Consider the following 15,749-nt stretch of genomic DNA (forward strand, 5'->3'; position numbering starts at 1 on the left):
TGAAAAGATGGAGATGAATTCTGGAACGGCGTTTCTTCACGGGATAGATTTCTATCCGATGGTAGATATCGCGGTTGATAAGTTAACAAAAAATGTTTAGTATATAATGAGAAGCTTGAGAAAGTACGATCATATCAGTTATCCTACTCGCCACAATCTATAGCGGCTGTATCAGAGGAAGACGTAGTTATAACAAGTGGTGGTGGTGGCTTTATAATAGAATTTCTACATATTAGTAAATGTAATGAAATTACATCAGATAAAACTTGTAAAGTGAAAACGAAATATGACTCTATTTGTTTAAAGGACGATGGTCAACTTGTCGTGGGGACTATTGATGACAAAAGGCATGCACGCATTGTGTCAATGACTGGAAATGAAAATGATTTCCGTGTTAGCTTTCCTAATAAGGAATATCATGGATATGATAGTGCTTGTACATATAATAAGAACAACGACATACTTGTGCTTACAGATAGGTACGAACATGCTTTATACATATATAATATCAAGACAGACACGAGAGTCAAAGTGAAGGATGATCAAATAAAGGAACCAAGTGGTGTAGCGATTGGTCCCTTAGGTACTATCCTGGTTTGTAGTAAAAACACAAACTCTATTGTACAGATATCACACACAGGCCAGATCTTATCATCACACAAGATAGATATGGATTGTCAGTATAGAGCATGTGTCTCATGTGATAAATCATTTCTTGTTGTTGCAAATAATTGTTATGGAAATTGTAAAATGAAGAAATTCAAAATATCTTAAAATAAGTCAAATATGAGTCCATATAGATTTATTTGCCTCACAAAATGAGATGTATTTGATCAATGTACCAATACTTTAGTGAGTGAACAATCATTTTTTGAAATTATATGACACTTACAATACACGCATGCTTATCAAATAATTTAATTTGTTTCATTGTGTAAACAAGGGAAAATTTATGTTTTGTTTGTTGTTTTATTTTCAAAAGTTTGTAATGAACCGAAATTAAGCCATGAATTCAATATTTTTCAAAAGTTCATCTTACAAACACCACATTAATGTGTGATATATCCTCTTAAATGGAAAAAAAAAATAATAGGAATTTAACACACTACGGCCACCACATGCATATTTTTACAAACATAATATATATTATTATTTCCGATGCCATATAACCCACTATGTGAATTGTGTTTATATACCTTAAGGAGTCATTTCTTTGGAAGTACCAAATGTCGCTCACCGTAAATGTGCTAACAACTCAAATGGGTTTGTCAATGACAAATATTTATGAAAGGGCCGTTTTCCGGACGCCTTAATGACGACGTTTTTGAACAAACAAGCGTTGCGGGTACAAAAAGTTGAAACTTGATAACACAAAAATTTAAAGTTCAAATGATGTGTTATTTTAGCATGACATTTATCGGATTTTAAAATAAGTGTTAAAAAGTAGGAAACATATCCTAAGGGTGATTCAACATTATTCAAGTATTGGAACCACCAAATTAGAAAATGCTAAATACTTAAAACTGATAATACCACAAACACAACAATAATATCGTGCTTAACGATCTTTAAAGATCAAAATTTAACATCTCTGATTGAATGTACAGCCTCCAAACGGCACAAACAACGCTGATGTGGCAATGAAATAGAGAAAATAACTGTTCATGGAAGGTACTGTCAAATGCAAAATACCGTCCACACACCCTAGCACCTGCTTAAGCCGAATTCAACATTTAAACATGAAATAGTAAAATTTTGTATTTGGAAACATCCGCAGATGCGTTCATACGGCTATTATCATGGAACCTTCAATTTGACACGGTAGTGCCATTCCATGAAAAGCGGCGTATGGTCTCCAAGTAATAAAAAGCGTGTGTCCTAAACGAAAAATCAATGGGAGGAACTAAATAAAGTGGAATTTAAATGTATTTTTTGGGTGAAAGTTATGTAAACATGTTTATGGAGTTCTCCTTATTACGCTTTATAAACTCTTCCATAAAATTAGTCACATTTTTCCTTATTACATGTAGTTGTAACTGGGAGTAACTTAAGGTCTTTAGGTCTTCTGTAGTTTTTGAAGTATCAAAATATCGTTGTCATTGGAAGTAAAACAAATTGTTGATTTCTGTTAGAAAAAAATGTCTTAAGCAATTTGAAACACAAATTGGAAATAGTAGACTCAACTTCAAATAGGTAAGATTGTTTTGCCAGTTAACCTGCCGGACAACGCGATGTCTAAGGACCACGAACACAATAGTAAGATTATACAGAACGGAAACTGTATTCCGGTCAAACCTACGCTAAGAAACTAAACATGTAAACAAACAGGGATTTAAAGCTTTGAGTTAACTATGATTATTCCAATTTATCTAGTAAAGTTAAGCAAATTAAAAAACAATTTTAATAGTTTAGGTTGTTTATAATTAGGTAATACAAAGGTGAATATTGACTATTAAACTGAACTTTTCTGCATTAATGCATTCAGGATCTGCAAGATATATATAACACAATATGACTTAGGACTATTTGCAAAACTGTACCATTTTCTTATGCTATGCTACACCAAAATTGCTATTACTATTATTTCTAAAATGTTTCATATTTTAATGTAGTGTTACAGTTTCAGAAACGGTTCCAATTGGCCAAATAGCTGAACAATATTTCGCTTTTTGGCCAGTTGGCCATTAGTAAATTCGATTGAAAGTTTATTTTATGAAAAAATACCACTTTCTTTGTTTACATTAGGTACATCTAGGACAAATCATTTTACAGCCAGTGCTGTTTTTTCATGCGTTAAGCATCTAAAATTTTGGGAATTTCATAGGCCATTCTTAGATGTAAAGGAAAGTTCTAAAATAAATTGTGTAGGATATAGTTCTTGCCATTATAGAATCAAATGTGATGGATAGTTCTAAATTAACGTAAAGGATACTTCTTTAACTTTCTAGTTCAATTGCTTAGATATTTAACTTCTGTTTTATCATACTTCCTCCCACAAAGCATTAACGCTGCCCTTAGACCTCAATATATTTTCTAGTGAACAGTTCATTTTACGTTAGAACTTACTAAGTTTATATTACACAATACCTTAGTTATAAATTTTGTCCAAATATTTTGTTTGAAAATTATCATATTTTAACAATCATATTTCACTTTCAAAAGTAACACATTATGTTATATCAAAATATATGATAAAAACCAATGACAGTGAAGATACATGCATCCAGAAAAAATGATTTGACTGAAATATTTTTATTTCAACATTCAAAGCTAGATACTTGGGAACATTTTCCTGGTCGAAAAACCGCTAATTTGTCGTCGTGGGGAGAAATTTTCCATAATAAAGCACACACAACACTCGTAGTACTGTTTGTTATACCCCGGCACAGTTTTTCCTTGTCCGCCCAATAACTTCAGAATCCTTTGACACACAGTCTTCATATCTGGGATTGAGATTGGTCATGATTAGTGGATGACCCCTATTGATTTTAAGGTCACCAGATCAAAGGTAAAGGGCAGAAGCGCCTTGTCTAAAAAAGGTATTGCGCCAAATAACCTAAGATTCCTTTAAACAACAGTCTTCATATTTGGCATGGGCGTTGTTAATGACCATAAGATGATCCCTTTTGTTATTGAGGTCGTTTGGTCCAAGGTCAAAGGGACATTGACTTCAAAAAGCTTGTCCACCCAATAACCTTAGAATTCTTTGACCCGCAGTCTTCATATTTGGCATAGAGGTTTGTCATGACCATTCAGTGACCCCTTTGGATTTTGAGGTCACTGGATCAAAGGTCACGGTCACAGGGGCCTAAAGTTCAAAAGTTTTTTTCCGCTCAATTGCTTAAGAATGCTATGGTTATTGAGGTTGGTTACGACCAGTACATAACCCCTATAGATGTCGAGGTCACTAGGTCAAAGGTCAAGGTAAGAAGTGCCTTGACTAAAAAAGCTTGTAGCAGTGTGTCCCTATTATACTATTCTGGTTTGTTGTAATGGAACAAACTTCATTGTACAGATATCACAGACAGGAAATTTTTTTATCATCGTTCAAGACAGATATGGATTTGCCGTTTAGAGCATGTGTCTCACGTGATAAATCATTTCTTGTTGTTGCAAATAATTGGTTTGGAAACATGAAAATGCAGAGATTCAAAGTAACTTATAAAGTCAAACCTCAGCCAATGTAGATTTATTTACTTCACGTAATGAATTAATTGATATAAACTCCTTTAGTGAAAGAATCGTTTTAATTTTGTAATGACGTTTACAGTGTAAACATTTCGGATATATATTGTACGCATGCACAATTCAGTATCAAAAATTTCAAAAAAGGAGCCAATACAAGCAGTATTGTATTGTTGGCATTGCTAACTGATTAACAAGGTGAACTTAGCCTGAAATATCTTGTTTTAAGTCATCTTTTATGTCTTTTCTTTAATTTGCATTCATAACGTTCAACAGACATGATCTAGTGTAAAATTAGTTGTAAATATAGTTAATATTTTGTTCGAATGATGTATCTTTCAAAGTCAATCATAAACTAATATATGTTATGATATAATTGAATTTAATTCGTTTAGTAACAATACCTGTCACATACTAAGACTATCTAAACCAGAGCAATATTACATTTGTGTCATTACACTAGCTGTCGTTTGGAAAAATGCCAATTTGATTTAAAACAAATACATGTATTTTATAAGATCAAAGTTGATAAAAACATTTTGCACCTTTTTTCAGTCAAGTTTTTAATCATTTGACTGTCCTGTGATAAGCTATGCCATAATGTAAATATTATTATTAGAGTGCACATAAAGACATTAGCATTGTAATTGATCTTTTATCAAGCTCTTGTTATGCGTAATCAAGACAAATATATATACCGAGTTGTATTGTTTAAGTTTTATTTTATTTGTTTATTTATTTTTATTTATTTATCTATGTTTGACTGGGGATACTATCAGATCATTTTGGACTCGTTTTCCCGTTTCACAAAATGTTTTGAGCCGGTTAAAAATGGCAGCAAGCAAAATCCGTGCAAATGGTTGTGTTTTACGGTATCCGGATAAAACTCTACATAACGAAAACACGACGTTGAAAATTCGAAATAATGTAACCTGATGAAAAGTAAAAAGTACGATAGTGCAAAGTCGCAATAACAAAACCATGACTTTTCATAATTGTACGTATTTGTAATTTTTGGGGATAGTTATGCGAACAAGTTAATGAAGTTCTATGTCGGCTTCTTAATTATTTATTAAGAGTTACAAAGTTATAATGACTAGATTTTCGACTATGCGACCACATACACGCATCGAGGACATATTAGCAGGAAAGTGATCATGCGATCACATACATTAATCACAGGATTCCACTTCTTATACGATCCAATAGTGCTAAGGTGCAGTGTTGTTAAAAGTTGTCATATTCACAACTTTTATTGATTAAACGAGTCAAAATAGTCATCTTAGCCGGCTATATGGGTTCAACTCCCTTCAGGGGAAAGTCGTGGTGTCCTTGTTCTTCCATATGTAATAGCAAGAATTGGACTAGATAAAAGAAATAACTATTCCTTTTGAAATAAAGAAAATATGTGTATCTATAACTGCCCGGTCAATTCAGATGCAGTATTATATATAACCTCATGAATTTTTATTCCTCACATTAGAATCCCTCTGGACATGAATTCTAGTTTGGCCTGCAAATGTGATGATATATGTGTATATTGATGAATTTCTATTTTCTAACAACCTATGCAGAAAACAAACTAAAATAGTCTGGTAGAGCGAGGTTGCGATCCTCAGACCTCTGGGTTGTGGGCACAGCATGGTTATATTCTGCTGTTATGATACCACAAGTAAAGCACAACACTTTCAATATGACTGTTTTCTGACACAATACATTACTGGTAGGTACCCAACTCCGCCTGAAATTTGACTTTATCATTAATGTAAATAGTTGTTTTCCAGAACTTATTATGTCATTAATATTCTATCTATGGGAATTTAGTTTGAATGAGTCATAATCATGTGCATTCCTTAAATCATGAGAACATTAATCGTATGATAGTAAAATGTCTGATATAATATTATATCGGTTAATTGCTTGTTTTTTTTATTAAAAGCATTTAATTGCATTTCTGTGAGTTCACTTTATTACATTTGAAGGTAATTAGTAATTATCAGATCTATATTTAATATAAACTAATAATCTATATTCATAAAGAAATATAAATCTTGAAAGTCCACTGTTGCTCTAATGTGACTGGGGTCATATTTTTCTGAAGAGAGCGTAAATTTAACCGATGTAAATATTATTAATACATGAACAAACTGATCTTATTTGGTTTTTGGAAAGACAACTCGTTCATAGAAATAATTCATGTTTTTTAAAAGTTGTCAGTCGTGAGCAGTACAATGCAATTTATTTATTATTTAATTTATTTGACCTTGTATCGTCTCAAATAGCAATAATGTAGTGTATCGATGTACACACATCTATAGTTTCTATAGAAAAATTAATCAACGGGTGTATTTTTGTATAATATTTTCTGTTTACCACAAGTATATGCATTATCCATTTAAATGCTTGTCTTTTAACATGAACACTGTTATTTAAATTGTAAACATTTTTTTATAAAAAGTAATCCCATTTTAAAAATTTTAAAGAAAAAAAGTTTATCCAAAGAGTAAAGGGTTTAAAACCGTTTTTACTGCAACAATCAGCTGGTTACCGCACACATACGTGGTAGTAAAGGGCTTCTTTAAAAAATGTCTTGTGTAGCTTACCAGATTCTTCCAAACGGTTGAGAAAGAGGGGTCGTTTAAAAGTTTAACTATTTTTAGCTGTGGTGGCCATTTTATTGATAGAGTAAAATTGAGTTGATTGATTATCCGCAGTTTGTCTCTGAGTGTTCTTGTGAAGTTAAATTTAGATAGATATTATCTATATTGTACTACGTCTTAAATCGTGGTAATTATGTCTATCATGTTCTAAAGCTTTATAACAAGGCATGTATGTATGCATGCATGTATGAATGTATTTATGCATTCATGTTTGTATATAAACTAAATTAATATTGATAAAATCTGCACTGGGTTTATATCATAAAGATATTATTCGTGCTTATTCTTACAAGTTAATCATTATGGAAACAATATGTAAACACATTTGTACTATTTCTATACTATTTCTACTACGAACATATTTCATATTTAATCATAATCTATATTTACTTAACCAAAATATATCGAATTTCGAAACGGGTTATGCATAGAAATTGTGTAAATCTAACTACCGTATTCCGATATTGATTGTAGCAAAGAACTGTAAACATACGACAAAAAGCATATGGATATATACCAGGATAATAATTATATTTTACTTTTTTTAATCAGTTTGTTTTGTTTTTTTAGCTTTTTTTATTTTGCCGTTTTTCGGTCTTTGCAAATGTTGCACTAAATGATGACCGGGATAATTAAATAAAAATGTAAATTCTATAACAGAATAAACAAAATGGCGAAAAGTGAGGATACATTACAAGAGAAAGGTGGAGTTTATGGTTGTGTCAAGGACATTTTGTGTCAACCATGTTTAAATAAGGATAAACAAACTGTAGCTGATAAGTTTTGTTTAACTTGCAACGAATTTCAGTGTACTGACTGTTCAGATGTACACGATGTACTTCCTTTCCTCAAACCTCACAAATTAGTGAGTTCAAATGAAGCGGTAACAAAACAAAACTCGTTTGATATGAAAGGATTAGACCGATGTAATCAACACAAAAAGATTATAAAATTCTTCTGTGAAGATGAAAATCAGCTCTGTTGCAGTACTTGCGCTATAGTTGGTCATCGTAAATGTGACAGCGTTGTAGAAATTCAGAAGCTTGCTGGAAAACTGATGTCTCCAAATTCACCGGTAAAAGAAAAATTGTTGGCCACAAAAGAAATTGCCGAGGGCATAATTAAACAAGTCTTGTCTTCAAATGAGAAATTAGATGCAGACGTGAATAAAATTCCAGAAACAATTAATCAAGTGCGAGATAAAGTATTTCAAATGTTTGACGATTTGGAAGTTTCCATCGTTAAAAAAGTGAAATCTTTTCAGGAAGAAACACAAACAAAAATTACAATAAATCAATCACAAACAGAAAATTATTTATCTGATGTCACAATGCGATTGGAAACAATTGATAGCGTTTACAGAAATGGAAGTCCGGCGCAACAATTTATTGTAGAAAAGAAAATGGAAAATGATGCCACTACCCTAAACAGAAACGTGAATAAGGTATTTGAAAACTTAGAGACCTTCAGCGTTTCCTTTCTTTTTGACGAAACATTAAAGTTGCCGCCATTTCCTGTTAATGAATACGTTCCGGGACAACTTGCATTTCAACATCATTATGTTAATAGGCCGATGAAATTAACTCCTGTTTCTTCTATTGATTTGAAGAAGACTGGAGATGATACAAATGAACCGCATGTTACAGGAATAGACTTTCTATCCGATGGTAGACTGGTAGCTGTTGATAATGAAAACAAAATATGTTTAATTTACAATGAAAAGCTTGAGAAAGTAGGATCATATGAGTTATTTTACTCACCAAAATCTGTTGTTGCTGTATCTGAGGAAGAAGTAGCGATAACAAGTGGCAGCGAATATATGGTACATTTTTTGCATATAAGTAAATATAATAAAATTACATCAGACAGAACTTGCAAAGTGAAAACTTTATATGATTCTATAAGTCTAAAGAATGATAATCAATTTGTCGTGGGGACTATATATGACAAAAGACCTGCACGCATTGTGACATTGACAGGAAATGAGAATGATTTCAGTGTTAACTTTCCAAATAAGGCATATTATGGATATGACAGTGGTTGTACATACATCAATAATAGCGACACACTTGTGCTAACAGACAGACACGAACATTATGTCTACATATATGGTATCAAGACAGACACGAAAGTCGTGGTGAAGGATGATCAGATACAGGAACCTTGTGGTGTAGCAGTTGGTCCCTCTGATACTATCATTGTTTGTAGTTTAGACAAAAATTCTATTGTACAGATATCCCAGACTGGTCACATCTTGTCATCACACAAGATAGATATTGAATGTCCGTATAGAGCATGTGTCTCACGTGATAAATCATTTCTTGTTGTTACAAATGATTGTTATAGGAAAAGGTAAAATGCAGAAATTCAAAATATCATAAAAATGTCAAACACCAGTCCATTTAAATCTATTTTGCCTTACAAAACACGATGTAGTTGATCAAGTAACATTCGATTTAATTGTATTTTTAGTAGACAAACACGCTGTCTTGAACATTTACCCATTGATAGACAAAATGAGCTTAGTCTGAAATGTCTTATTTTGTGTAATCTTTCATGTCCTTGATTTAATTTACATTCATTCGTGCAAAAGACATGATCTAGTGTAAAACAAGTTGTAAATATAAATATTTTTGGATGTTGTTCTCTATTAAAGGCAGTCATAAACAAATTCTTATAATTATATAATTAAACTTAATTAATTTCCATTAAGTAACAATGAATTTCAGTTTCTTTGCGTGCCATCATCTTAACCAGAGAAACATTAAATTTGTTTCATAAAACTAGCTCCCTTTTCGGAAAAATGCCAATTTAACCAAAACAAAGGTTTGAATGAGATCAAGGTTAATGAAAAACACTTTGCATCTGTATTTTAGCCAAGTTTATAAACACATGACTGACGCCAATAGATTATCATAAGAGTGAACATAAGTATATTAGCATTGTAATTGATATTTTAATTCTTAATCAAAACGAATAAATATAAATACATCTATCCTGAGTTGTAGTTTTTTAGTTTTCTCTTCTTTTTCTCTTTTCGTTTACCTAAAATATTGCCGGTGTCAGTGATGACAGATTGTCTGTAATGATGACGGAAGATTACTACAGGTGGGTTAAAACTTGAATCGTATTGTTGTAGACTTACTTCTATCGATTTGGGATAATATCAGGTTATTTTGGACTTGTTTCCCCATTTCATTATATGTTTTCAGCCGGTTAAAATGGAAGTTTCTGAGAAAAAAAAACGCTATAAAAGTTGTTTTTTTTTACGGTGGCCGAATGGCCATCACTGCACACATATAACTCGAAATAACGAATATAACACAAAATAGCGATGTCAAAATTCGAAATAACGAAACACGATGGTGAAAAGTTGATTGTTGATGATGAAAACTCAAAAGCGGGAAGTGAAAAGTCGCAATAACGAAACCGTGACTTTTCACCATCGATCGTATTTATGATTTTGGGGGATGGTTATGTGAACAGGTTAATGAAGTCGTCCTTATTAGGTTTTTGAAACTCTTTATTAAAAATAAGACCAATTTCTCCTAATAAGTTGTAACTGGGAGTAACAAAGTTTTTATTAGGTATTTTATTTCTCCTATTAATGAGTTAAAAAAAGCTTTTGTTAGGCGTTTATCACTAAAAGTCATGAAAAGTCCTTATTAAGCTCTTTATTTAAATTAATAATTGAAATTAAAAAGTCTTTATAAGGCTTTCAGGGTTTGGGATTCTTCATGAACATAAAAATTTAAAAAATTCCGGGACAAAATTTAAATTTAAAATAAGTTGGGTTTACATTTTCGAACCCTGGGGGCCCCGATTTCACGCCCTCGGGGGAACCCTGTTTGGAAAGGAAAACGGGTCATTCGACCCCTACCCCTTTTCAACAGGGTTCCCCCTTTTATATGAGAGGACAAAGAGAGGGCCCCACTTTTTTCAAAGGGGGCACTAATATTGCATAGCCTTATTGTTAATATTAAGGAGGCTAATTTTACAAATATACAATTCATTTCCTCCTTGACCTTTATCCTACAGACCTGGTTCATGTGCGCGACATATAGTGTGCTTCTCATAGTGTTGAAATTTTATATGAAGTGTCATTTAAACCCCTCCATGCATGTAGGAGATATGTGAATATTGTTTTGTCCTGTAACTGCGATCAATAAAAAAGCTTTTTTTCGATGCATGTACCACATTCATATTTTGGCATGACTTGAACAGTAAAATCATAGCCACTAACTCGTTGATAATTTTAAGAATAAAACTGCCATTCCCTACCTAACCTACAACAAGACCGTAAAAATATCAATCAGGTTTTATGTCCGTGTAAAATGATTGAGATGTCGCATTGGAACGCATTTCAAATGATTTGAATGTGGTTTTTCCATAACTGTGCATCATATATGGCAAGAAAAGAACTAAAGATTCCATTGAAAATAAAACAAATATATGAATGTATAACTGGCCGGTCTGTCTAGATATGATCTCATTCAGTTTTATTCCTCACATTCCACTCCTCATAAAATTGAATACCAGTTCGGCCTGCAAATTTGATCAGTTTCTATTTTCCAACGTCTGTGAAGAAAACAAACTAAAATAATCTAGCAGAGTCAGTTTTCGATACTTGGTTATGGGCCCAGCACGCTTCCACTGCGCCACTTTGCTGATATATACCATAGGTAACATGACACCTAAAATATGATTATTTTCTGATGTAATTTATTGCTGAAAGATACGCAACTCCGCCTGCCATGTGACTTTATTACGAAAATAAAGAGCTTTCAAAATATATCCATAAAAACGTATATCTGGAAAGTAACAATATGGCTTTACATGTATAAGTAAAAAATAACAATTTGAAATGACTTTTTATCACATTATATAAATTTAATTTCATAATACATATAACATGCATTTTTCTTATCTTAACTTTATGCATGATGTGCAACTTTCTTTCTGCAAAAATAGAATATTAAGTTTAATGGTAATCAAAGATATTCAACAGAACGAGCTTTCTGTCATCACAGCATTGCTCTAAATCCAATAAAAAATGTTTGTCTTTATTCAACGAGAAAATGGTTTTATTTGTAAGGCTTAATCTGCCGGTCAACATCGAAGTCTTATCATAATATACATGGCTTAACAACGTTTTCTATAAATGTTGTTTAAAACACATTAATGCCATTTTCATAACGTAACAATACAACCCTTTTTTTAATATTTTCGAAACGTTTGAAAAAAAGTGTTTGAAACATGTTTTCACACTTTCGGTCTTTCAATGTTAAGGGAAAATTGCGGGTCGTGTTAGAATGTACAATAAAATTACTGTTTAACGTTCTATATTTTGACATGCAACGTAATCATTATACATGTGACACCACTAAAAATTTGACGCGCTGAAAATAATAACGGAAACATATCAGGCGCAGTTTAGCTTTATATCAGGAACGACAGCATTTATTAGTTGATGTCGTGTTAAAATCGAAAAAATATATCCAAATCAGTGATTTTATCGCTTGATAAAATCACTGTTTGTCTTTCGGACGCGCTTCCTTTTATCAATTGGGCTACGCCCGCGTGATGTAATTCCTGCATGGCATCCGAATATTGAGCGATAAAATTACTGTTTGGGAAAACATAGAGTCAATGAAAAATGACTTTTTTTAAGTGTAAACCGTGATAAATAGAATATTATATTCGTGTAGATTCACTATTAAATCTATTGAACTTGTTGAATAAAACAATATTTTGCTCGCCAGAGGCTCTCATAATATGATTTTATTCAACTCGTTCAATAAATTTAGTATTAAAGCTACATATGGCATGTAAAACGTTGCAAAATTCGATAAATCTATTTTTGGTCTATATCAAATATTTATATTGTAAAAATCTAAGTTTATATTCTATACCATGATATTTATTCTGTCCTGTAGAATATTTGTTCATCATAAAAAAATATTTGTTTGCGATAATTTTCTATATGTGTGTTTTACATTTGAATATATATATTGTATAATTAAAAATATTTATTGTATACTGAAAAATATTTATTCGATAATTTGAATCATGGGATAGAAACGCTGAACATATTAAGCCCCGCCTATAAATTAAGCACGAATTTGTGATAATGCGTTATCATCCTGATTGAACTATACTATAGTGTAGTGGAAATATGATCAGTGTCCCTGTGAATGTCACTTGTAAATAGTGCATTTGCTTACTCCTCCTATTTAATATATTGAGGATATTTGTTTAGTTCAGTGTAAGATCGGAATATATTTCACCGAGTTACCACCAAAAGGTATATTTATTGAGTGGCTGTGCCACTCATGAAATATGAACTTTTGTTGTTCACGAGGTGAAATATATTTCGATCTTACACTAAACTAAACAAATTTTCTTTTTATTATGTGTAAAGAAACGTTTAAAAAGACGTTTTGACCTAATGCTTAATGAAAGTGCGCCAAATAATAAAACAACATGACGTCATTTACGAAGCCATGTCAATACGTTAGTTTCCAGTACTGTGCATGCTGGTATTTCACTGAAACAACATTACGGTCTTAACTTCAAAACAGTGAAAATTATCAAATTGATAATTTCACTGTTTCAAACAGTGAAATAACAGTTTTTTTATTTCACAGATATCCTCATGTATGTTCCATATGAACTATAGTAGATTCTATGTACATTTAAATAAAACCTTGGTAATTATTTAGGATCACACATTATGTTCTATAAGAACTGCAGTAAATGTACATTTAGATAATATAGATGATCCAATTGTCAGTTAAAATGATCCCCTCATATTTTCTATGAGAACAAAAACAATATTTTGGTCCTTTTAAATGATCTTCTCAATCATGTTCTTTTGAGAACAAAAACATCTCCACATACAGACGATCATATGGGCAGTACGTGATCCCCTCACCTGTGTTTCAGATAACTAGACTTTATTAACATCACAAAGACCCCTGGTCATCTTACAAATAAATATAGTATGTGTACATCAAAAAATCGTGTATATGTTCATCTAGATGATCCCCTGCTCATTTTAAGTGACCCCTCATAAATCTTCCATGATAAAAAAGAATATATTTACATCTAGATAATCCCCCTCATATATATTTTATAATAACTAGAGTGTATGCATCTAAAAGACCTCCTGGTCATCGAGTCGATCCCTCATATCTGTTCCATTTCAACTAATGAATATGTACATCTAGATGATCCCCTGCTCATCTTACATTATCCTCTCAAACATCTTCTATAAAACCTAGGGTATATGTCCATGTAGATGATCTCTTAGTCCTTTTATGTGATTCGTTTCATAGAACAAGAGTATATGTACATTTAGATGATCAGTTAGTCATCTTACGTAATATCCTCACAGAGGTTCATATCGTGGTTAAATTATTACGGATATGAACGACAGACCATAATTATACGATTGTATAACCTGCAGACTTTTAAATCTGTTTCCATTTTTAGACATACATATATATTTATTAGAAGGATGAAGCATATGCACAATTATTGCAAATGACATTCACTTGGACGCTGATCATTTCCACTACACCATAGTCAAGTTTAATCAGGATGATAACGCTTTATCATAAATTCGTGCTCTATCCCATGATTCAAATTATCGAATAAATATTTTTAGTATATCTATACCATCAATATTTTCAATTATATAATATATATTTTCAAATTTAGAACATACATATAGAAAATTTTCGAACACAAATATATTTTATGATGAAATTCAGCAGGATTGAATAAATATTATGGTACAGAATATAAAATTAGAGTTATACAATATAAATTTTGGATATAGAACAAAAATTTAATTTATTGAATATTGCAACGTTTTACATGCCAAACCTACACTCATTCAATATTCTCTATTTGAAAAGCAACATATCAGGATTTCAATTGAGTGTATACTTATATTCATATTGCAGTTTTTGAATCACATTTGTATTTTACTCTGTAATGTCTGATGTTCATCGGTAAGTTGTTATCAAATAATGTTTGATTGCAGTTTATCTGTGATATGCAGGTATCATTCAATATTCCATTTTGTTTAGTTCTGTCCATTGTTTTCTCCTGTAAGGCACATGCCTTTTTGGGGGCGCATGCGCAATGCGCCCCCAATGGAATAACGACAAATTCAGATTTACTATGATATGACCACAAATAGTCAGCTACCTACGCTAAGCAAAATAGTTCCAAAACTTCGCAGTAACTCCAAAATCATAGTTCCCTATCTATTTTAAAATTGACTGGCCAATTTTGTACTAAATTTAGCAATCGTCTTTTAAAATTGTATGTATATTTTTGCTTTACGCTATTTTAATATTACTACGCCAGCGGTCGATCATAGCCAAAGTACTTGCATAAATATAGTACAAATTACATGTAGTCACAAGTTAATTAAGTGTCATAGAACTCAAAAATTTAGCAAGTAATGGAATACGGATTTCAGATCAGCTAACTTTAAAGCTTATAGGGCCTAATGCTTCATAAGTGTAAATTTAAGAAAAACAATGCATGCGTATGAATACGAACTGTTTTCGCCCTAACGTCATTTTACCGCAATCGCCATTGTTTACAAGTTCATCCGTGAAAGATTGAGAAGTTTATATAGAAGTTCCACGTGTTAAAACGAGTTGTAAGTTTTATATTACAAAAACCTTATCTCCCATTTACCTAACTGTTGAATAACTTTGCTTGTTTTGCATTTATCCATTTATCAGTGGCGAAATCGTTGGCGATTCTGGTTGCTTACAAAAAATACAAGAGTTTGACTTAATACCGGATATGAGTCATATCCGCGGATATGACTTTCAATACAAACGTTATTCAAGATGACTGATGTTCATTGTTTAGCCTATA

General features: G+C 31.9%; 1 protein-coding gene across 1 annotated transcript; it reads left to right on the plus strand.

The window, feature by feature from the left end:
• The first annotated feature begins 7,515 nt into the window (after positions 1 to 7,515).
• On the plus strand, positions 7,516 to 9,201 carry LOC132740911 (uncharacterized). The gene has a single exon (XM_060728972.1). It carries the CDS (start codon positions 7,516 to 7,518, stop codon positions 9,199 to 9,201), a length of 1,686 nt encoding a protein of 561 aa, XP_060584955.1.
• Positions 9,202 to 15,749: the final 6,548 nt, after the last annotated feature.

The sequence above is a fragment of the Ruditapes philippinarum genome, unplaced genomic scaffold (genome assembly GCF_026571515.1).
Source record: "Ruditapes philippinarum isolate M1 unplaced genomic scaffold, ASM2657151v2 ctg18802_1_1_1_1, whole genome shotgun sequence".
Taxonomy (NCBI): Eukaryota; Metazoa; Mollusca; class Bivalvia; order Venerida; family Veneridae; genus Ruditapes; species Ruditapes philippinarum.